The 24,964-nt window shown below is 37.5% G+C and overlaps 1 protein-coding gene and 1 pseudogene across 4 annotated transcripts in view; both read left to right on the top strand.

The window, feature by feature from the left end:
- ELF1 (E74 like ETS transcription factor 1) overlaps positions 1–24,964 on the top strand; it is a 108,127-nt gene that overhangs the window by 47,405 nt on the left and 35,758 nt on the right. For all 4 annotated transcript variants that reach the window (XM_019447394.2, XM_019447396.2, XM_019447397.2 and 1 more), the window contains exon 2: positions 8,590–8,889. In XM_019447394.2, the coding sequence (XP_019302939.1) occupies positions 8,818–8,889 (72 nt within the window). In that variant the 5' untranslated portion in view covers positions 8,590–8,817. The remainder of the gene's footprint in view (positions 1–8,589; positions 8,890–24,964) is intronic.
- Positions 11,483–16,378, top strand: LOC109265866 (keratin, type I cytoskeletal 18-like; annotated as a pseudogene).

Here is a 24,964-nt window from a genome sequence, read left to right as displayed (position 1 = left end):
ACCAGGTCATTAGGGGTCTTCTCATATGTGTGAGGGGGAAATTTTGTGCCCAAGGAATCTTAAAATCCATCAACCTTGGTAACTTGGAAGAAGGTGAAAACAGTTTTGCTTCTCTGGAGTTGATATTATTTTTCTTTACTTTTTTTTTTTTTTTTTAATGTTTATTTATTTTGAGAAGGAACATGAGCCAGAGCAGGGGAGGGGCAGAGAGAGAGAAAGAGAGACAATATCCCAAACAGGCTCTGTGCTGTCAGCTGTCAGCACAGAACCCAACGTGAGGCTCAGTCCCACAAACTGAGATCATGACCTGAGCAGAAATCAAGAGTTGGTTGCTTAACCAACTGAGCCACCAGACACCCCTGGAGTTAATGTTAAGTCTGGTCCCACTATGATTTTGAAGAGGACCCTAAAATGCCACAGGTATAAAAGATTGTGACCAGCTAAGAATGCATGGAGAGATCTGGATTGAGCATGACAGTGAGCACAGACAGAAGCCTGGAAAAGAGTGGTGCCTACTGTGTTGGGGTGGGGGGATGGGGCAGCACTGACTTTGCTTCTTTATTTTTTATTTCTTTTTAATTTTTTTTAATGTTTATTTTTGAGAGAGAGACAGAATACAAGCAGGGGAAGGCAGAGAGAGAGAGAGAGAGACATAGAATCCGAAGCAGGCTTCAGACTCTGAGCTGTCTGCAGAGCCCTACCCTGGGCTCTCACTCACAAACCATGTGATCATGACCTGAGCCAAAGAGTCTGACGGTGATTTGACTGAGCCACTCAGGCACCCCTGACTTTGGCTTCTTTAATACTAGTGTGGGGTTGGGGGACTGTGAGGACAATAAAATGCAGAAATGGTGGAATACCTTTTCTGAGATGAGAGTAAAGAGTAGTAAAATTGTGACAGAGGTATAGTTTTAAACTTGCTCCATGGAATATTCCTGTTCACTCTTTTCAGTCCTTATCCTGTTGAGACTATTCTGTTTTACAAATCTGACCACGTTTTCTCATGCCTTTTGCTTAATCCCTGCTAATGGAGCTGAAGTTTTTCCTATAGGCAGTGGAGGCAGTAGAGAAGTAAGTTGCTGATATTTTTATCTTTGCTAAGTTGCTTCTGTTGCTGAAGAACAGCCCCAGGGGAGCTAAAGTAAGAGTGGTACACTGGAGGGACAGTGTGTCTGTCCATAAGAGTAAAACTTCATATGACAAATACAGCTTATTCTAGAAGAGTGTTGTGTCGTGTAGAAGTTGGAGGTGTGGGGAGGTGTGGCATGCTGCAAAATCTCCTGGGGGACCTTTAAACAACCTACCCCTGGCTTTTCCCCTGCAGTCTGGGCCAGAGTGAAACGCTTCCCGATGAGAACCCGTCGTGTGCACAGATAGGGGAACGATTGCACCAGTGAGCATTTTCTAAGAGGATGAATCTATTAACCAGGGGAATGAACCAACACAGAAATGAAATAGAATCTCCTTGCAAGTTGATTCTTGTTTGTTACAGAGAGAAGAATTTTAAACTGCTGAACTGGTTTTTCTGATAAGCACATTTTAGCATCTTTGTGTTCACTGGATAAGTGTGTTTCTGTGAGATTTCAGGTTTGGGGTGCCGAAGGGAAGAAAGTTCCTTTAGTTAATTTGCATAATAAAAATCATCAATTAATGGCATTTTGGTTGATAATTATCACTTTCAACCATTTTGAGATGGGAAAGCAGTTAAATTCTTTTTTGTGTGACCAAAGTTAAAACAATATCAGGTTACTGTTGGATATTTCTCCTTGGTTTTAAATTCTCTTTTCAGAAAATGCTCAGAAAAAGGGTTAATCTTGAGATCGCAGGTATTGACAGGTCTAGGTATGTGATCTGTTTGGCTGTTTTGCAAGGTGCTATAAATGCTGCCTGAGTGTAACCTGACACCAGGTAGGCCCAAGTGGCCAAGGATGGAAAGTGGAGAACAATGTGAAAGAACCGGAATTTCAGGTCTAGGCAGTGAGTAATTGCAGCCTGCCCTCAGAGTCCTGGAACTGTCCATCCCAGTGTCAGCAAAAAAGGCGAAAACATAGAGAAGTCATCCTGCTTGACTTGATCATATTGAGTGAGTGAGTGAGTGTGAGAGTGTGTGTGTGTGTGTGTGTGTGTGTGTGTGTGTGTGTGAGAGAGAGAGAGGGAGAGAGGGAGAGAGGGAGAGAGAAAGAGAGAGAGAGAGAGAGAGAGAGAGAGAGAGAGAGATTGATTACCTTAACATGGCTTGGGGTGAGGTGAACATATTCATGTTTCCATGCCCTGCTTTAGCTTTGCATATGTCGCTGGAAGCCTGACCGAGGCTTTCTATACAAAAAAACACCAATTTGTGCTTCATTTACATGAAAATAAAATTATACTTTAGAAAAAGTTTTAGGTACTTCCATTCCCCTTGCCTTCTCCCCAAGTTGGAATGAAAGATGCTTAAGGCAGGATAGCTATTTAGAAGATATTGGTGGTAATATATGTATATGGCACTTATATAGATTTCAAGGACATATTTTTAAACTTTTTCTAAATTTTCTTAAATTCTGTGAATGTTTGAAATAATATGAGAACCTGAACGCAGTGGGGAATGATTTATTCCTCTTGTGACATTAAATTTGTATTTTTGTTTTAACTTTTGTGTTGTGTGTACAGCACATGATTTAGACAGGGCTATAGAGTGAGATTTCTTTTACAATTGGTGCCCCCCCCTTTCTTTCTTTCTTTCTTTCTTTCTTTCTTTCTTTCTTTCTTTCTTTCTTTCTCACTCAGTAGGAACTGAGAGACCAACCACCCTTGTTTGAGGAAGTTCAAATCTGGGTCCTTAACTGTAACTACATTTTGGTATATTTTTTAAATCACTTTTTCCAGATTCACATTTTTAAAAATGTAAAGCTGTAGAAATACTGTATTCAAAGAACTAGCAAGCATAATGTCAGTTATTAACTCATAAAAATATTTTAGAATAAATTTTAAGTGTGGTAGCTTTATAAAAATGTTCTCACTTTTTAGGGTGAGTGAAGATAAAACTAATATGATGGGAGGGAGCAATAAGAGTAAAACTTGAAGATTTAAAACAATGATAGAAAAATCCACAAACTCCTCTACTTAAAGTTGTTCCGGTTAAAAATATGAACAAAAATGACTTACCATATATCAAGAAGTTGTATGGAATAGTGTAGAGACCTTTGCTATAAATATTTGTGGCAGAGATTTCTTATTTTCCAGTCTTTCTGCCAAAGAACAATACTGATGAAGTTCTATTAATGCAGATTTAGGGACATGAGTAGAGAATTGGGCTGGGAATTTGGGCCTCTTTTGCTTTCTTTTCCACTGTCTTTGTGACCTTGGACAAGTCAGATTTTGCTAGGCTCAAATTCTTTAGCTGGTCAATGAATGCATTGTTTTAGGTAATCCTTAGGTATTTTTCAGCTTTAAAATTGTGGGATTCCACTCTTTTTAGATTGAGAATGGGCAGGCCCTGGGACAATTGTACAGAATTTATCTTGGTACTGCTGATTTATTATTTTCATGTCTTCTGGAAGCTAATGTAAAACATTCTGCGTGTTAGAAAACACATGAAAAGCCCTGTGTTATATTACTCAAAAATTCCAGCCATTACAGTATATGGGTTTATTGCTTGCTTCTCATTTTAATTTGCATAGCTTTTCTTCTTTTCTCTTTTCTTATTCTATTTCATTTTTATTGTATTTCTTCTAAGCTAATAGTTTTTCCAAATATACTCACTTTTCTTATGATGGGTATGTCTGTTTCTTGAAAAGGGCCTTGTATTAGTTTACTACTCCATAAAAAATTCTTTCTTTTCAGATACTTGGCATCTGGCGTTACTACAGAATTCCAATTCTTTAGATACTCATACATACATAAACATACAAGCACTGTCTGAATGTTTTATTAAAGGTAGTCATTCATGCACCCCATTGCTCTAAGCTAGTGAATTTTACCTCCTTGGGGCTAGAATGATTTAATCTGAAATGTTTTTGTCATTACTTTTATTTATTAATTTTCATTTTGAGTATATGAGTTGGTGACCTGGCACCTTCCAAAGGGTAGCAATGATGTGTTTTTAAATGCCATTATGAATTAATAGGTTTGTAGACTCTTGTGTTTAAAGCCCTTTTGAAGGAAACTTAAATTTGCATTCAATCAGGGATGAAGAAAGCAGGTGTGAGAAGTATTAAAAACTGATTTTGACTGTCATGTTTTTAGAATACCTGAAATATTTTATAATAAATGAGACAGAAACTGAGTTGGTTGTTGTAGCCATCTATGTGGCTGAGGGTTTTGTGTTTACAATCAGTAAATTCATGTTGTTTGGAACAGGGGCATAATGGAACTCTGTGTTAAGGGAAGCTTGCCAGACAGGGTGAGGTCTTAGCCTAGAAGCAGCTGGATTTATCAGATAGGTGCCAAATTTTCAGGCACTGGAATAGAATTATACTTTTGTTGATAATGGGCTATAGTATTCTTTGTTGGAGTCTAGCAAATCACTGTGGTCAAGGAGACTCCCAGGGAGTATGGAAATGAGACTTAAGGAGTAATCAGTTAAGTGGCATTCACCTGTTACATGTCCCTTGCATTGTACTGAGACAATAATGAAGCTGTTGTGTATGGAGCAAAACTCATGTGGCCAGCATTCTGTATATGGATTTTGCATAGCATGTTTACAGCAACTCTAGATTTTGGTGTTACATTTTGTACCTGTTTCACAGAAAAGGGAGACTGACAGTAAGTAACTTGTCCAAGGTCACAGTACAGAAGATTCAAACTCAGGTGGTCCAACTCCAGAGCTTTTAACTGCTCTTTTAACTGTTTTTGCTTGCTTTATTATTTGACTTTAAATCTGCAGCTTATTTTGGCGATAAGATACTAGGACTACCTTATTGTTGAGACCCTTCTGTGGTGTGTGTCTCCTTGGAGAATAAGAATATGATCCTGACCCAGTTGAAAGACATGAGACCCAACTTGGGGAGTTTTTACTGTCTGGTGGATGTTCAACTAGATGACCTCTCAAAGTTGTGCAAATAAGTTAACTGTTTATGTCTATGTTAGATAAACAGTTTTCACATATATTTTCTCTTGGTATTTTATAAAGACTAAGTGACACTTTGAAAATGAAATAGGTTTGAGAATTACTTATGCAGTAGAATGTTCCTGAATATAATACATATAGTTAACCAAAGACCTTATAATTTGTTAGGAGAGGGCAAAAAATCCTTTTTCTCCTCAGTCTGAGTACCCATGTCTTTTTCATACTAGTGCAACTTTGAGGAATAAAATGATAAGTTCAATTTGGGACATGTTTTAGACACATTGACTTTGAGGGGGCACTGATGTGGACTTAAAAGTTGAGTGCGTGGATTTGGAGATGAGCTGAACTCAAGATGGAGACTTTTTTTTTTTTTTTTTTCCAATTTGGTGTGTGTGTGTGTGTGTGTGTGTGTGTGTGTGTACACACAATTTGTGTCAGGTAGATTTAGAGGGTAGATTTAGAGGGAAGGCTCTGTACTGTTGCTCTGGACAGAGTCCTGAATTAAGAGGTAAGGAATCTCATTGTACTTATGTGACACTTTCAGATTGTGAGACCTTGGGCACAGGGACTCAATGTACTCATGAGAAACTGAATCATTGATCTAGATGTTCAGTCTCATCTGTTAACTGAAGAGATTTTGATGCAATGGGGTTTTGTTATTTAAGTATCACTAACATGTACAGGTGATAACCTCTGTATCCAGAATCAGAAAATTTCTTCCCAAGACCTATCTTGGTGCCATAGGCTATGCAACTACTGAGAAGAAGGAGTGGGAAAGAGAGAAGACAGAGGATCAGAGGCCTTATTAGGCCAATAAAATTATTCAAGAGCTTTTCTTACACATTTTTAGTTGATGAGCTTCTATATAGAAATGTACCAAAGCTACCTCACCAGAGTGAAGGTGTCTCCATCCCAACAAGTGGCCTAGTGATCATGGGCAGTCATTTCAGTTTTGGTTTATTATTCTTGGTTGTCAGTGTGTACCTGAAGGTGTGGGTATGTTGATTGCTTATACTTTTGAAAAACATTTATTAAAGCATAACAGTGTGGAAATGTTAGTAAGAAAAGGTACCTCATTGCAATGGAAAAGAAAGGAAACTTAAACTTTACACAGATGTGTTCACATTGGTCACTGGTAGAGTGTCACTTTGTATTTACAAATAAATGGATTTGGAGGGTTCCTGGGTGGCTCAGTCAGTTAAGCATCTGACTTCAGCTCAGGTCATGATCTCCCAGTTCAAGCTCCGCATTGGGCTCTGTGCAGACAGCTCAGAGCCTGGAGCCTGCTTCAGATTCTGTGCCTTCCTCTGTCTCTACCCCTCCCCTGCTTGCACTCTGTCTCTCTCTCTCAAAACTAAAAATAATAAACATAAAAAAAACCCCAAATAAATGGATTTGTAATAGGCCTTTTGGAATCTAACCTTTTACAGAGAAACTTTTGTTATCAGGAAACATCCCTTGATTCTGGTTACTTGACTTCTTACTGTGGTTTTTCAAGTTTGGGATAATGGTTTCCTCTTTATCAAAAGTACTACAATCATTCTTTATAAATAATATATGTAGACATAGCTTAAATATCTAATGATAGATTTTTAAGCAGTATCTGTCTTTAATATAATCCTTTTTACTATTACTATGGGCACCCAGGTATGGTAGGTACAGAAGGAATTTTAGACAATGGTTATTCACCTAGAGAAGTTTTGCTCTATCTTGCTTCCTGACATACTGCTTTAGATATCATAGACACTCAAAGATTTATTGAATTGAATTAGGGGGACATGATTTTCCCATGTGAGACAGTGTATAGTTAGTGCTAACATGGCGGGCAATAAGTGTCATATTTCTGAAGGGAGCGATCCAGATAGGTGGAGGCCGAGAGGTTTGGGGGGTTTGTGAAAGAAATGGAACTTGAGTATTGAAGACTGGGAGAGATGTGAATGGGTGCTGAGGTGAGAGCAGTATTCTGGAAATGGCGAATAAGTAGATTTTGAGCAGGGAGGCAGGAAGGAATGTAGTTTGTGTGGCGGACCATAAGAAGGCAAGCCCAGTGCAGAAGAATTAGGTTGGGTAGTAATTTAAGGGACAAGATTATAAGTAACATTTGACCAAAGCCAAATGTGTGTCTTATGTTTATATGTCTGTCTGTGATCAATTTAGGTGAAAGCATTTTTTTCCCCTCCAGGTATGGTGAATTGCTCAAAAACCACCTGAATGTGCTAAAAATAAAAATGCTTTCCCAGTGTTGGGGTTGAACTCATTATTGAAAGAGGTGGGGTATAGAGTGGGTGTGGGGCACTGCTGGGTTAGAATTCAGTTTAGTGAGTAGAAGTATTACCTGAATTAAATTCTTAACCCTTACTTTATTTTGATTCCCAGTTAGGAAAATTACAGTTAGCCATGATGACCCCCAGAGTCCAGGGTATATATTGACTTTACTGAAATTAGGAAATTGAGTATCTGATTCAGCTGGCACATGCTGTTTTCAGGGAAACTGATTCATTCTCTAACTTGTCTCTTTAAAATTAAAATTGTAAGCACTATTTCAAATGTTATTTAATGTGATTATGTTTATAATCTTTGTCTTTTCATATCACATTTACAGTCATAATCCTATGATGCAGTATTTCATAAAATTGTGATAAACTTAAAATTTTTTCCTTTTGTTAATAGTGGTAGCTTTTTTTTAAGTAGGCAAACCTCATTGGCAGGCACTTTTTAAGCATTTCTCCCTCCACTGAAATTGTTTTCACTCTTAAGTTGCGTTTCTGTTTTTCTACTATTGTAAAGTGCAGTTCTTTGCATGTTCTAATTTGCCATGACGTGGTCAAGTGCCGTTTCCTTCCTGTTGCTTGCAAGCCTGTGCTAGAGATAAGGATACATTTCAGTGCATTAAAAAAGAAGCCACTGAAGACAGGCTTTTAAGCATGGTAAAACATTCTACTTAACAGAAACCTTTTAAAAGAACAGAAAGAGTGGACTTTAATTTCTGCTTATTTTTAAAGGCTTTTAAAATAGTGCTTACTGAATTTTAAATGTATGAGACAGACTTTAAATTCTTATATATATTAGGCATAACAGGGACACTGTATGAATGTTTCTCCTAGGGCAAAAATATACAGATGAAATTACTCATGGAGGAACAATTCCTGTGTGGTTTGCTGGGTTACTGGCAAGAAGGAAATTGTTTATATGTCCTTTATTGCAGTTACAAACCTAGTTATTGCTGTGTGGACTTTTTTTTTTTTTTTTTTTTTTTTTTTTTTAAGTATTCGGCACTTTAACTGTAGTTTAACTGGGGGGAAGGGAGAATGGCTTCACTTTCAGAAATGAGAGGTGATTTTATCTTAGCAAGAATGAAATCTTCAAAGAAAATATATATCTAACTTAGGAAAAAAAAAAAAGCCTGTATCCATCAGTCATGTTGATTTTGTTTAAAAACATTAACAAAAAATACTTTGGAGACACTGCCCTTGGTACTAATTGTTATATTCTGAATGGGCACGATTACTTTTTCATAACTAACTTAAGCTTTTGTTTTTCAGGCCAAGAAGTTCTAAAGAAGAAAAATTTCAGAAAAATTGCCTCTGTTTGAGTGGAATATCAGTGAACCAAGGAAACCTGTAGTGCCGTCCTGAAAGAAAACCTGGTCTACAGTAACTTAACAGACTTAGCTGAGGGTTTTTTACCCAAATTGGTCACTGGATTCTGCTGCCTCATACTTGAACCTGCTTGGAATTTTTCTCATGTGGATCTAAGGGGAATGTTTTATTATGGCTGCTGTTGTCCAACAGAACGACCTAGTGTTTGAATTTGCTAGTAACGTCATGGAGGATGAACAACAGGTATGAGACCCAGAGACCCAGAGGAAATTGGATTTTAATAAATTTATTGTCACGATTCTTCCATTTGCGACAGAAAATTTACTTTAAAAGACCATAGGAGAAACCTTATTAATGTAAAAATGTAGATGTTAAAATTTTGGAGGCAATTGTGATCTTATGTTTTAAGTACTAGTTAATTTGTTGAGAAATAATTTAATCCTTAGTTCTGGTGTGGAACATGGAAGTAGTAATTTTGGGTTTTTTTTTTTTTTAATGAGACTTTAAATAAAATACCTTAAGTAATTATTTCAAAGTAGTTTGAAAAGTTCTAGAGGACATAACAACAAGACATGTACATTTTTTTTTTTTTTTATTGTAATATAGGACTGGTGGTTGTAATAGTTGCTTAATTAGTATTTGTAATCCAGGGCTGTTTTCTAAGTGGATGGAAAGATGTTAGTAGTCCCATAATCATACATCACTTCAGTGCAAAGCACGTGATTCTGAGGAAGTCCCTTCACTTCTCTAGATCTAGATTGCATCATCTGTTGAATGAAGGGATTAAACTGAATAATTTCAAACTGGCTTTCACTTAGTTTATGTTCAGTGATGTTCAAATTACTGTTTCTAGAATGTGAAGAAGATCCAAGAGGCATTGAGAAAAGGATCTAAGTTAATTCTAGTCTCCCTGCCCTGCCTCCCCTCCCACTGCAGGGTGGGGGAGATGCTAGGGGTTCTTGGGACTTTATAATTTACTTCGTTTTAAACAGGTTATGTAGGAATTTAATTAAGACATGATGTGAGAGAGATGCTGTGTTAGACTCACTATACTGGCAAAAATATTTTGAGGACCTGCAGGTTTAAAATATGCCCAGTAAGTTGATTTATATACTGAAAAAAGCCTAATCCCAAATATTTCACATTAATTGGCCAATTATAATGTATCATACTTTTAATCTAGAAACATAGTTACTACAGGTAATAAAATTGATTCTTACTTTTGACAGGGAATTATAATTTTTTTGCTGTTTGTATTGTCTATTGAGGTGACAGATCTAAAAATTTATAAATAACCTATAAAAGAGAATTTGGATTGAGGTGCCTTAAAATCCAGATGAGCTTTGGTTAGGAAGGGAAAAAGTTTGAGGGAGAGGATTGCTTGGTCCCAATTAAAAATGTATTAATAGTTACATGGAAAATTACTCATGAGAAACTGAATCATTGATCTAGATGGTCAGTCTCCTCTTTTACCTACCAAAAAAATTTTGATGCAGTGGGGCTTTCTTATTTATTTCCAATATGTATGGGTGATACCTCTGGATCTGGAACTGGAAAATTTCTTCCCAAGACCATCTTGGTGCCATAGGCTATGCAACTACTGAGAAGAAGGAGTAGAAAAGAGAGAAGACGGAGCATCAGAGGCCTAATTAGGCCAATAAAATCATTCAAGAGCTTTCTTACACATTTTTAGCTTATGAGTTTCTAAATAGAAATGAACAAAAACTACCTCACCCCCAAATTATGAAATACTGTTTATATTTTCTTCTGTTTTATGTGTTTAACTCCCCAGTACATATGGAATATATTTTTTTAATAGAATGTGAGGTATAGGGATCTGACAACTATTTCCTCCCACGAGTGAGGATGTTGACCCTTCAGATTTATTGAATATTTTATGATTTCCACACTAAGAGTGCCACCTCTCTTATATACTAAATTACCACATAATACTTTAGTTTTGAACTTTCTGGTGTATTTTATTATTTTATTCCATTTAACTGTTCTGTATTATGCCAATACCACATTACTTTCATTAGTATCATTTTATAGATTTGACATCTGATAAGATATTCCCCCTCCCCTGCCTAAAAATATTGGTACAGAGTTTTGAATGAATTTTAGAATTAACTCCTTAAGTTACATAAAACTTTGTTGGGATTGTAACTTTTCAAAGTTATACAATATTTGTATCTTTTATTTTTCAAAAAAAAATTTTTTTGTAATGTTTATTCTTGAGAGAGAGACAGACAAAGACAAAGTGTGAGTGGGGGAGGGTCAAAGAGAGAGGGAGACACAGAATCTGAAGCAGGCTCCAGGCTCTGAGCTGTCAGCATAGAGCCTGACGCGGTGCTCAAAGTCACAAACTGTGAGATCATGACCTGAGCTGGTCAGACGCTTAACCGACTGAGCCACCCAGGTGCCCCAAATATTTGTATCTTTTAAAACAATTGTTTTATGATCCTATATTGGTTTGGTTGATTCTTTATAAAATCACTGTTTGAAGGCATCAGATTAGAAGACATTTCCTGTTTTGAGTTATGGTCTGTGGTTATAAATGTCATCTAAAGCAACTGACACCGTTAATGTCTGGTTGCCACCACCTTGATCATTTTCCCTTGTATCATACTCTTTTCACAATTGCTTGGGGGGCTGGTAATGTTGGAAAGGAAACACCAACATTATTGGTTCTGACAAGCCACTTTTAAAAGTCTTTTCTTGCTATCTGTTCCAAACCGTGAATATTTGTAGCAGAGAATGAAGCACTTCTGTGGGAGAGCAACACCATCAGTGCTGAATTGCAGTATGTACTTTTATTTGGAGGTGCCTTGATTTGACCTTATTAAACAGGTGTGTTTGCCTGGGGAATTTATGAGAATAAGAAGAAATCTGAAGGTTGTGGATACAAGTTTCTAAAGAGAAAAACTTGACTTATAGGCTCAAATAATCCAGAAGTTAATTTAATGAAAAACAGCTGGTAGTTTAATGCATTTTATAATTTTGACATGTCATTACATTTTATACTTTTTCAGTTGTTGGTTCTAAAAGTAGAACCTAGTAAATCATAGTTATTTATACTTAACAGACTTAGCTCACTAGGGAGAAGCTTGGTGACATGCATGGGAAAGTGAAACAAATATTTTTGTAGAATCCTATCACAATATAAGAAGGTGGTCTTACAACATTCCTTCTTTGGGTATAAATTGGTTTGCTCTGAATATTGATTCCTTGACGCTAAATGATAAAAAGTGCCTTGCTGCCTTTTTAACAAGATACCCAGTAATTCTCCATGCAGTGTTTGAGAAACACAGCATTGCAACTTTGGGAAACCTTCACTGTGAAAGTTACATTAGAACTGGATCTTGTAGAAAGATCCAGTTTATCTAACAAATGAATGAGCAGAAGTGTTCTGGAACAATAGAAAGTACTGAAACTTTTAACGGATTCCTTGACTACATAATCAGTCTAACCACCTTAACCTATGGTTAGAAGCTTTTCATAGTGTAACTGTTTCATGTTTTTTTGTTTCTTATACTATGTTAATTTTGTCAGCCTACTGTATAATGTCCAGTGCTTTCCTGCTTGATCTCCCACATTCATACCTGCTGCCTATTGAAGTTCTAATCTCTTTCAAAATCTTAGGACAAAACCTACTTATTCTAGAAATTTATCCTAAAATTATTCCTTCAGGAATTAACAAATTTTATCCTGTCATTTCTATATCACTTACTGTCATTATTCAACTATTTGCCACATTACATTTTCATATGTACATTATCACATCAGAAGACTTTTGAATGAGAGGTAATGTTCCCCAAACTCTCTTGACTACAGTATATATATTTTCTAGGACCCTATTTATCCACATTCTCAGTGCATGGGCAGTTTTGCCTCAATTCCACCACAATTGTAAGACCAGAAAGAAATACTCATGGAGTCTTTCTTCTGTTATGTATTTAGAACTGTTCTGTTGTATGTGTTTAGTCAACACCATGTCAAATAACTTTCAAAACTTATCACTGAAATTATAAATAAGTAAATATCCATACAGAGTTTTTCTATTTATTTATTTACTTATTTATTCAGAGCATGAACAGGGGAGAGGAGCAGAGGGAGAGAGAGAGAAGGAATCTTAACCATGCTCCACACTTAGTGAAGAGCCTGATGCAGAACTCAATCTCATAATCCTGGGATCATTACCTGAGCCCAAATCAGGAATCAGACACTCAACCGACTAAGCCACTCAGTTGCCCCCATATAGATTTTTCTGTTTCTCAGGAGACTCCTTCAAGTTACAAAGGGAGTTTTTGACATGTATCTTTTTAAATTTATTTAAAAATTTTTTTTTAGTTTTTTTTTAAATGTTTATTTTTGAGACAGAAACAGAGTGTGAGCGGGGGAGGGGTAGAGAGAGAGAGAGGGAGACAGAGAATCAGAAGCAGACTCCAGGCTCTAAGCTGTCAGCACAGAGCCTGATGTGGGGCTCGAACTCCCAAACCGTGAGATCATGACCTGAACCTAAGTCAGACGCTTAACCGATGGAGCCACCCAGGCAGTCCCTCCAACTCCCCCCCCCCCCAATTTTTTTAATGTTTATTCATTTTTGAAAGAGACACAGCATGGACGGGGGAGGGGCAGAGAGGGAGACACAGAATCCAAAGCAGGCTCCAGGCTCTAGGCTCTGAGGTGTCAGCACAGAGCCCAGAGTTAGAGGCCCAGCTCATGAACTGTGAGATCATGACTTGAGCTAAAGTTAGATGCGTAACCTACTGAGCTACCTAGGCGCCCCATTGACATGGTTGTATCTTGAGAATGAGGTTGTATTTTGTAGAGAATATAGATCACACCAACGGGCCATTTTTAAGGAATTGTGTTAGGAAAAATTCTGTTAGGTCAGGGATTAAGTGTACCTTAAAATTAAAATAGAAGGGATGAGTTGACGTGTTCTATATGTAACTTATTCAGCACCAGCACCAGGAGGACAAGAAGTTGGGATGGTGATAACTAACCTGTACGTGGACATAAGGAATTTTGTTATTTACATGTAATTCCAGGGTATATAGATCAATCTACCTGTTCTTGTGGCCTTCTTTTGTAGTCTTGGCAGATCAGACTTATCAGATCCATTAAAAGCTTAACCTTCTGTACAACTAACATACCAGAGGTTGCTTGTTTCTTTTGTGTACATTTGGAACCCTCATCAAAGGAGTTCTGCCACAGAGCCCATAGTATAAGTCTGCTTACATTTTGGAAAGTCTGACTTTGAATCACCCTGAGGCACTCTTCAGGTTATGTGAAGGGACAAACCTTCCTATGATCTAGTGTTTGGCCAGGCTTATCTCCCTGCCAACTATTAGTGAGGAAGCTGATGGTTATTATGAAGGAGAAGTAGGTGAGGGCAGTAGGAAATTATTATTACACTCTTTCGCAATTTTCCCTTAACTGTCCTCCCAGTGATTTCATCAGGCTCCATGACAAGGTCTTTAAAATGAATATGGATGAGTGGCCCGAGCCTGAGTCCTGGCCTCTCATGCTCCTCCTCAAATAGCATGAACTTCACCACCCATTCCGACTTCTTCTCCAACTATTGGTCCCAGGGCTCCATGCTGTCGCCCAACCACTTGGTCCTGCCAGTCAGCATTGCGGATGCCAGAGTCTATGCAGGCACCTGGGGCTCAGCCTCTCAGATCTCTGTGTTCTGCTCCACCAGTTAATAAGGTGGTGGGGGGCCCAGGCCTGGCCACCAGGATAGCTAGGGGTCTGGCAGGCATAGGGGGCATCCTCAGGAAGAAGGAGACCATGCAAGACCTGAGTGACCACCTGGCCTCCTGCCCGGAGGAGGTGAGGAGCCTCAAGGCTGATAATCAGTGATTGGAGTTCAAAATCTGGGAACACCTGGAGAGGAAGGGACCCCAGGTCAGAGACGGGGGGCAATACTTTTAAGAGCATTTTGCTGAGGGCTCAGAACTTTGCAAAATCTATGGACAGTGCCTGCATCATTCTGCATATTGACAGTGCACATCTTGTTGCTGGCGACTTCAGAGTCCATATGAGATGGAGCTGGCCATGTGCCATTCTGTGGAGAATGCTCTCCCTGAGCTGCACAGAATCATTGATGACAGCAGTGTCACTTGACTGAAGCTGGAGGTAAGAGATCAAGGCTCTCAAGGAGCTGTTCTTCATGAAAAAGAAACCATGAGGAGGAAGTAAGGGGTCCAAAAAACCAAATTGTCAACTCTGAGTTGACCGTGGAGTAGGATGCCCCCAAATCTCAGGACCTCAGCAAGATCATGGCAGGCATCCAAGCCCTATGATGAGCTGGCTCAGAAGAACCAAGAGGACCTGGACAAGTACTGGTTCCAGCAGATTGAGGAGAGCCCCACAGTGGCCACCTCATAGACCACTGAGATAGGAACAGCTGAGATGACCCTCCCAGAGCTGAGTACTTGGAGATCAACCTGGACTTGATGAGAAACCTGAAGGCCAGCTTGGAGAATAGCCTGGGGGAGGTGGAGGCCCACTACATGATGCAGATGGAGCAACTCAGTGGGGTCCTGCTGCACCGGGAGTCAGAGCTGTCACAGACCTGGACAGAGGGGCAGCACCAGACCTAGGAGCATGAGGCCTTGCTGAGTATCAAGGTCAAGCTGGAGGCTGAGATCACCGCCTACCATCACCTGCTGGAAGACGGGGAGGATTTCAGTCTCGGTGACACCCTGGACAGCAGTAGCTCCTTGCACATTGTCCAAAAGACCACCACACGCAGGATTATGGATGGCAGAGTGGTGTCTGAGACCAATGATACCGAAGTTCTGAGGTGTTGAGGCAGCAGAATAGAAGCAGGTTACCCTTTGGGGAGCAGGAGGCCAATTAAAAGAGATGAAAAATGAATATGGGTGAGGTCGTCGCATAGGATAGGATATGGACTAGAAGAGTTCCAGAAACATCCAGTGATAAACTTTAGTAATTAGTGTTTACTGACCATTTTGTCCTGTGCATTGTGTTATGTACTTTACAGGGATTATCCTATTTGACAATCTTATGAAGTAGGTACTTTAATTCCTACTATCCAGAAGAGTCAATTGAGGCTTAGAGAGGGGAAGCAACTGACTTGGAATGATAAAACTGGGAACTGTCACCCAGCTTGTGCCTTGAATAATGTCAGCCACCAATGCATGCAAGTAGTTAAAAAGTGGTTTTAAATGTGGAAGAATTATACTTTGCATTTATGATTTTAGCAAAAAGAAAATGTTATGTATTCTAGTTAATCTGTTAATGTAATTGAGGTTGATAGTCTTTGTGACCTGATAGACCTGAGTACTGCCTTTAAAAAAAAAAAAAATGGCAGCTTTATTGAGATGTAATTTACATACCGTACAATTCACCTATTTAAACTGTGCAATTCAACTATTTTTACTATGTAAACAGAGTTTTGCATCCATCACCATAATCAATATTGGAACATTTTTGTTATCCCAAAAAGAAACCTGTACCCATTAGCAGTCATGTCCCATTCTCCCGGATTCCCACACTGTGGCAGCCACTAGTCTACTTTTTGTCTCTATAGATTTGCCTGTCGTGGGACATTTTGTATACATTGAATGTGGTATGCACAAGAGACCATGCAGTATGTAGTCTCTTGTGACTGACTACTTAAACAATGTTTCCAAGGTTCACCCATGTTGTAGCATGTATCAGTACTTCATTCTTTTTATTGCTAAATAATATTCCATTGTCTGGGTATATCACTTTGTACTTATCCATTCTGTGTATTTTTCAAAAAAAATGCTTTTTTTTTTTTTTAAATGAAGTTCGTGTTGGTCAGTTTTTTTGTTGGGGGTAGAATTGGCCATCTCCCTTCTCCCAGAAAGTGCTCAGTCACCTAGAGCAGCCTTGCTGGGTGAATAAGGAAATTAGTACCTCTTTGATGTAGCTCAGTTTAGCCACATGATCTTGAAAATTTTGCCTCCTTTCGTTTTACTTAGCATGTAACACATAAAGGGAAGGATAAGTCATTATGTGAACAGATAGGGTTACTGGCCTTTTTTTTGCCCCCTAAGCCAAAGTCACTTTCAACATTATTTTGAGAATAATGATGAAGATAATGTCCTTTGATTTACTAAAGTAAAAAGAAAACCGGTCATGAATGATTTGTTAGAGTGTGAATTTAACAAAGTGATGTCCTTAAATAATGTTCATAAATCTGATATGCTGAATGTTAAAGATGTTAGAATATGGGCAGAGTTTTTGGGTTTTGTTTTGTTTTGTTTTTGATACAGTAACCAAAATTCTCAGTATTAGGGCAGTTCTATCTTTTTGGAAAGAAGAATTATGTTGTAATGACTAGTAATACATTTGTGAGCTTACCTGTTTCATCTGTTCTCACCTATTGAGACATTGAGAAAAAGAGCATTGAGCATGTGAGGAGGGATCCGGGAATTGACCTGGAGTTGTAGGGATTGGAGTGTGAGGAAAGAATTTTCCTCTCCTGAAAGGTGATATTTTAGGTGACAATTTAAAGATTTGTTATATTTTTATGGTTTTGTTTGACTCTGCACTTCTCTCATTCCACTTTATTTTCTGGTATGGAAAAAAACAAAGAGTATTTAGGAAAAACTGCGATTTACCTTTAGGAAAGCAACTACAGGGAAGCTCAAGTAACTGGCACTTCCTCTCCCCTCCCCTGCCCCAACGCGTGAGTACATTCAGAAATAATTTGGTATTGAAGATTTACCTGGGAAATGATTTATTGAAAAGTGACTCGTTTATGTGCATTAAGATCAACTGCCTGCACCTTCAGTATTATATTGAATTCTGCAGATTGGTAATTCCTGTCAATTACGAATCTGTGACGTGTAGCAGAGTATCAGCCTGGGAACCAGGAGCCACCACTTACTAGACGTGTGACTTCAGACAAGTTTTTAAATTTCTCTGAGCTTTGATTTCCTTCACCAAAAGTGAAAGAATTACCTCCCAAGGTTATGAGTATTCAGTGTTTACGTAAAGTATTTAACAAAAGCCTAGTGGTCAATAAATGTGGCAGTTGCTGTTGTGAATGACCTGAATTAAATTAAAAAAAAGCGTTAAAAGTTTGTGTGTACCACTGCATACTCTGTTAATTGTTTGGGATAAATTAGGTAATGAAGTCAATTTTTATAATTTGAATACCATTTAGACAAATTCATTCAGCTTTTTTTCCCCCCTTATTTTTTCTTTGCTGGCTTAGTTCTAGAATAAGCCAACAAATTTATCACTCAGGATTTGAAAAATCTGGCAGATTAATTCTGTGGGGGAGCACTGTCCTTTAACATTAAAGCATGTTAAGTTTCTTTGAATATAGTTTGACTGGGAGTTGTTCAGTTTTTTTGGAGTGACTCTAATTTCTTTTATTGCCTACGATTGGCTAGTGTCACTTTTCCATTCTGGAAAAGGCTTTGTAGCTAAACTGTCTGTATTCAGGAAATGATTCATACATATTTGTATAAGATTCTTGTCTAAGTCCCATCTTTTAGAAGTAGGAATTGCCTCCTTAATTATGATTTTAAATTTTTTGAGTTATGTAGAATCTGCATGGTTAAAACCTCAATCTGATGGTGACCGCTAAGGTATTATCTAGTTGGCTTGTAACTAAACATTTAAACCTGGTTAAAATTTAGCATACTTCCCAAAATTTACGTTTCTCCCACCCCCACATACCCTTAACCTACCAATGTATTGAACTTTTAAAGTGAGCACTCTAATAGGAAAACCAAGTTTGTTTTCAGTGACCATTTTACTTTTCGAGATGCATGGCCAAGTAAGTTGTAATTTATCCTGGCTGAGAAAAGGAAAAATCTGGGCAAAGACTAAAGGCAGCCAATAGTCACAAAAGACCTAAACTGGGATTAGAGTTAGCCAAATCAACTCCACAGGGATTTACAGTAGAATTTTGAACATTATCTAATAGGGGAATTCTGGAGAAAAGACCATTTTACTTAGACCTCACTATTCTTTATGGTGCCGTGGAAGAGAGAAGCTAAGCTTCTTCAGAAACACTCATCTCTGCTGGGGCCAACAGAAATAAAACATACATACATATATATAAGCTTTAACTGAGATGAAACTTTTGTTAGACCATAATCTACTTATCGGATCCTGTACTCTTAGAGTCTATCCTAATGGTTAATCTTGTGGACTTGGGAGTTAGATTGTCTGGATTCAGGTTTCAGTTCTGCCTCTTCCTAGCTGGTTGCCCGATGTCCGTGAAACTGCATAGTGTTGTGGGGATTGACAGGGATAAGCCATATAAAGTACTTAACGTAGTAGCTGCCACCACGTTAGGAATACCACTTAATTTTAATTTTATTCTGTTATATTGATCATTTTATTGAACTCTCGAAGACAAACTGGAAGAGAACTTTTTACATAGCACTGTAGTGAGTTTCTTTTTAATCAGATTAAGAAAGCGCTTTGCTTATGTTAATTTTCAGAGATTTGAATATTTTTTCTCTTATACCAAGCCACTGGCTACAGTATAATATCTGCATCATGATGTTTATAAAAAATCTACAATCTATAAAAACCTAGGATATTGAAGAAAGAGAGCCATTGGGAAGTGAAGGGACTGACAGAAGCCTATATATTCAATTGTGTGCCCTGCTGCTGCTTTGCAAGTTGATTTCCATGCCAGAAATATACTGCCTGCTCTAGTCTTGAGTGAAGTGTAAAAATATTTCCTAACATTTTGTGGAGCACTTTATAGTTTACAGTGTCTATTTCATATACACTTTGATTCCCACAAATGATTCTGTGACAGAGTTAATATTTCTCTCCATTTCCTTTTGTATTCTCTCACATTTATTACTGGATAGCTAGAATAACTATATTAGAATCTTACAATAGATTCCTAGGGCAGAGTTGCAAAGGCACTCAGGGCACTGTTCAAAATTACCTAGCCTATTTACTAAAGATATCTGGATCCCAGTTCTGATTTAATAACATTGTTTTAGAGTATCAGTGGGTAATTGGTCTTATTAGCTGTTTATTGACTCACCAATTTTGACAGTACTTGGTTTCTTTATATTTCTGTTAAGACATAATGCAGAACAAATGTCCTTGAAGATGTGTGTGTGTGTGTGTGTGTGTGTGTGTGTGTGTGTGTGTGTGTATACAATGGAAACACAATGGAATATTACTCAGCCATCAGAAAAAAAGAAATCTTGCCATTTGCAATGACATAGGTGGAACTAGAGTGTATGATGCTAAGTGAAATAAGTCAGTCTGAGAAAGACAAATACAATATGATTTCACACATGTACAACTTAAGAAACAAAACAGATGAACATATGGGAAGGGGGGGGGGAACAGAGAGAAACAAACCATAAGAGACTCTTAATGATAGAGAACAAACAGGGTTGATGGAGGCAGGTGGGTGGGGGATGGGCTGGATAGGTGATGGCGATTAAGGAGGGCACTTGTGATGAATCACTGAATTCTCCTGAAACCAGTATGAAACTATATGTTAAGTAATTAGAATTTAAATAAAAATTTGAAAAAGAAAAAACACAGAACTGTATGGGGATTTGATGTATCATTTAAGCTAGTGCATTGAAGTATTTCTAAGTTTTTAGAAAGGTAGTAATGAATATTTGGTGTTTTGTTTAAAATGAAAATGCACTAGAAACAATGAAAAAAAAGCCCTAAGGAAATTGCCAGGGAATAATTGCCACATGCATAAAACTGGTAGTCCCAAAGAGTTTCATGGGTAAGTTATTTTAAACTTTAATGAATCATTTAAACAGTTTCAGTTCAGAGAGAGAAGTTTCCTAAGTCATTTTTACAAAGTCAACATAACACTGATACCAAAACCTGGGGGAATGTGTGCACATACACATTAGTAGGCTAATCCCAAAATGGATACATATTTTAATATAATAGCTAATATTTATTGTCTCTTACATTTGCTGGGTCCTGTGGGCAATATGCATTTTTTCCTTTTTAATTGATCTTATTAAATTACATAATATTGGTTAAAAAAACAGAATTCTTACAAGTTTATCCAAAGGTTACTCCTAAAAGATGGAATATTATCTCCATGTGAGGTTCCTTTATTCTGTGAGGCTTGATAATTAACACACTTTTCTTTACATACTTGAGGAGGTAGGGTCCACAGTGGTGTCTAAAAAGCCATCTGAGATTTTTATTTTTATTTTTTTAAGTTTATTTATTTAAGTAATCTCTACACCCAACATAGGGTTCAAACTCACAGCCCTGAGATCAAGAGTCACTTGTTTTTCCAACTGAGCCTCCAGCCAGGCACCTCACCATCTGAGATTTTTTTGAAATGAGACTCTTGAGCTTCAGCTAAAACACTGTATCTATAATTTATAAAAGAAAGACAAGTGGTTCTCCAGACTAGAAAGTCCAGATCAATAAACCTGTTTCTCTAGATTTTCTTTAAAAAATAACGTTTTTGTTCCTTCAACTTCCAGAGAGTCTATTTTGTTTTTTTTTTTTTTTTTTATTTTTTTTTTTTTTTTTATTTTTTTTTTTTTTCAACGTTTTTTATTTATTTTTGGGACAGAGAGAGACAGAGCATGAACGGGGGAGGGGCAGAGAGAGAGGGAGACACAGAATCGGAAACAGGCTCCAGGCTCCGAGCCATCAGCCCAGAGCCTGACGCGGGGCTCGAACTCACGGACCGCGAGATCGTGACCTGGCTGAAGTCGGACGCTTAACCGACTGCACCACCCAGGCGCCCCCAGAGAGTCTATTTTGAATGATCTACTTTTCAACTGGTTTTTGGTTGTGTCACACTTGGATGCAGTTGACTTAAAAATGTTTTACTTCTTGCTTTTTCTTCTAATTATTTTATTTTTAGTCATTCTGACTAGTGCAGGATATTTTCTCTAGAGGATGTGTCAACACAAAATGAACAAAATTTCTTTTAGAATTTCTAAAAGAAAGGAGGAGAGTAAGTATTATTCGAGCCCAAGTTAGGACAGCTGCCTGGGATACACAGTCTTCACAAAGCAGAGAGTGCTCTCACATATTTTCTTTCGATCCTCAGCATAATAACCCTGTATGGTGTGGCAACTATTGTTATCCTTATTTTATGAATAAGGAAATCCCCTGTAAAGAGAAATCTCCTAGAGGTTGAATGAGGAAATGAATGTTGCCCAGAAACACCACTGTAGAATGTGACAGTGCCTGCATTGGAATTGAGTCTTTTTGATTGAGAAAGCCCAAACTCTTAACTATAAGAGAGAAAAAGAACCCTGAAGGAAAAAGAGAATCTGGAAGAATATTAAGTAAAACCTCTTTTATAGCGATTATAAATAAGTAAAATTTTCACATTCTCCCAAATACATTTGCATACAAAAAATTTTAAACACTAGATTCATGTACTACACTCTAGTAAGGAAAACTATATTTAGACCAACGTGTTGGGCAGTGTGTACTATAGGTACATAAATTTTTCTGCCTGTTTGCTAAAACTCTTTTTCATTTTCTTTTAAAATAAAGACGGATAAGCTCGTGTAATGGGGAGCTTGAGTTAATCAACAGAAGTATTCTTATTTGCAGATAATGAAGCTGTTTTAATGACAGGGTTTTTAAAGTGTGCAGAGAATTTGGCTGTGAAGAAGCCTTCACAGGACTTTATGCTGAGCCTTGGAGATGTATTGCACAATTCTGGCTTGTTTTATGTAATAGATCAATTCCTAAAATCAATTCAAAATGTATTGGTAACAGTGGTAGTTATTAGGGAGGGGAACTATATGGAAAAGGGACAATACTTTAAACTCTTGGAATACAAATGTGTTCATGTATTAATCTATTCCCCAAAATACATCTTTTTAAAAATCTATTAAGTTTTTTATTTTTATTTAAGTTTTTATTTATTTTTAGGAGAGAAAGAGAGCACAAGCAGGGGAGTGGCAGAGAGAGAGAGACAGGGAAACACAGAATCTGAAGCAGGGTCCAGGCTCTGAGCCATCAGTGCAGAGCCTGATGCAGAGCTCAAACTCACTAACCATAAGATCATGCGTGATGTGAGCTGAAGTCGGATAGCTAACTGACTGAGCTGCCCAGGCACCCCAAAAATCTATTAATTTTTTTTAAATGCACCATGGGAACTTGTTTAAAGGATTTTTAATTTAAATTCATTTTGTTCACCACTCACCCTAATTATATCTATCTAGATATGCCATGTCTAGAGGTTTCCTTTAATTTTATGGTTTATAAAAGGGAATAAAATATCGCCATAGTGTTTGTTTGATCTGGTTCAAGTCTCCTCTCCCTGCAAATGCTCTGCCTTACCTCTGTCTCAAAGTAATGGTCAGAGAGAACTGGAGACATTTTAAAGTTCTATTTCTTCTATCAGATTGACCTCTGCTTTTTAGACTTTTTATTGAAGTGTTACGTAAACACAAAATATGCACAAATCGTTAAATGTATAGTTTGATAAATTGTCACAAAGTAAACATGTATGTTTCAGCTTTTGCTTTACCTTGAAGCTTAAATGGTTGTTGCTGAGATGAGATGGTTGTGTTCACTACTTTTCTGGTTGCATTCATTGCTTTTCTGAAAGGACTATTCTTATTCAAATAGAACAAAAACAAAAAACCATGCCTGTTAATGTAAGATTATAGTAAGCCAAGTTTTCCCCCCAAGTTTTATTGAGATGTAATTTATATATAACATGTTTAAGTGTACAATGTGATGATTTGATATACGTATATGTTAGCCAAGTTTTAAGAGTGTTTATTTCTATCTAAATCCAGTATTGAAGTACTTAATCATCCAGTTATTTTGTTGAACGGTTACTCTGTGCCATGCAGTATAACAAATGATATATTTACATGTTCTTGAATTCTTACAACAACTCTAGAAGTTATTCTCATTTTTGATACACACGAAAACTAAAACTAGAGAGGCTGAAAATTTTGATGGAGTTCAAACACCCAGGGTATGGTACAGTTTGGCCTTAAATAGGATCATTCTAACTCTAGAGCTTGAGCACTTACTGTTGCATCCTGTTTTCACCAGGTGTGTTTCTAGTGCATTTGCTGCATGGCAAATATTGTCTGATTGTGTCCTGATAGACTGAGGTATTGGGTTTTTGTTTTTGTGTTTTGGTTTTTTAAATCATAGGTGAAGGAAATACTTTCAAAGCTGTGGCTTCATAGGATGAGGCTTTGGGGCAGCATTCTGGTTTAAAGAGAAGGCACAGGAGTGTGTCTTAAAGATGTTTCATGGCAAATGAACTGTGTTTGTGTGTTTATTGGAGTGGCCTCCGAGTGAGGAAGCTGTTGAAGATTACTGCTCGAGTGAGGCCCACCCCACTCTTGGTTTTTTGGCTTGTTTTGAGGCAAAGTGATAGTAAAAACTACTTGAAAATGTGCTCATTTTGCACCTATCTTAAAAACGAGTATGTACATTGGGGAAGTTTTGAAAGACTGTTTTTAACTTGCTTTTCTTTCAGGAAAACATTTGATAGCTGTTTCATTTTAAGCTGTTTCATAGAGGATCTGGGCAGGATGTTTCACAACAACCTCGTACCAGATTGAGCTCTGCTGTCAGGGAAGCTTGGCAAACAAGTTATTTGAAAGTTCTTTTGTCTTTTTGTATCCAAAGACTTGTTGAATTAGCTTTACTTCATATGGTTGGAATAATGGTCCATACTTTCTTAAATATCCTCCTAGGGCCTTGGGTTGTGGTATATTGAGGGAAAAGCAAGCCTGGTGAGAGTAACATTGCTGTTTACAGATTGGTCACTTCCCTCCTCTTTTCAACTTGATGGTATTGCTACATATGTCATCAGCCACAACAAATGGCAAGTCCATAGTGGACAGTGTTGAAATTTGGGGAACTCTCCTTCCTGCCAAAAGTTGGTTTGATTTTTATTATGGATGCTAAAAAATTGGTTGAAGTTTCGCTTTCAACACATGTGTTTAATTTACCTGAAATTAATAGAAAGGAAAACTGGTATGTATTTTTCATTCCAGAGTTGTTAAGACACTCAATAAAGTCACACAACAGTTGAAAGCTTATCAGTGCAGTTTAATTTGCTCATAGAAACTGAGGCTTTGAAAACTCTGATCTTTGACAGAGTGTAATAATCCCAAGAAGTCTTCCATCTCTCTTCCCACCCATCGTTTTGTGATTTGTTTTGGTTCTGTTACAAAAACAAATGGGAAAATAATCTGCAAGTGCCAAAACATGTCATAATAAAGTAATATAACTTTGTTGTTTTGGATTACTAGTATGTCAGACATTGGCGTAAATCAAGTTGACTCAGGTTAGGGGATGCAGTTTTGAATTTTGTAATTCTTTAGAG

Source organism: Panthera pardus, unplaced genomic scaffold (genome assembly GCF_024362965.1).
Source record: "Panthera pardus isolate Hobbes unplaced genomic scaffold, ASM2436296v1 HiC_scaffold_1, whole genome shotgun sequence".
In the NCBI taxonomy this organism is placed as follows: domain Eukaryota; kingdom Metazoa; phylum Chordata; class Mammalia; order Carnivora; family Felidae; genus Panthera; species Panthera pardus.
Note: the sequence above shows the minus strand (reverse complement) of the source record. Positions and strands in the feature narration are given on the sequence as shown.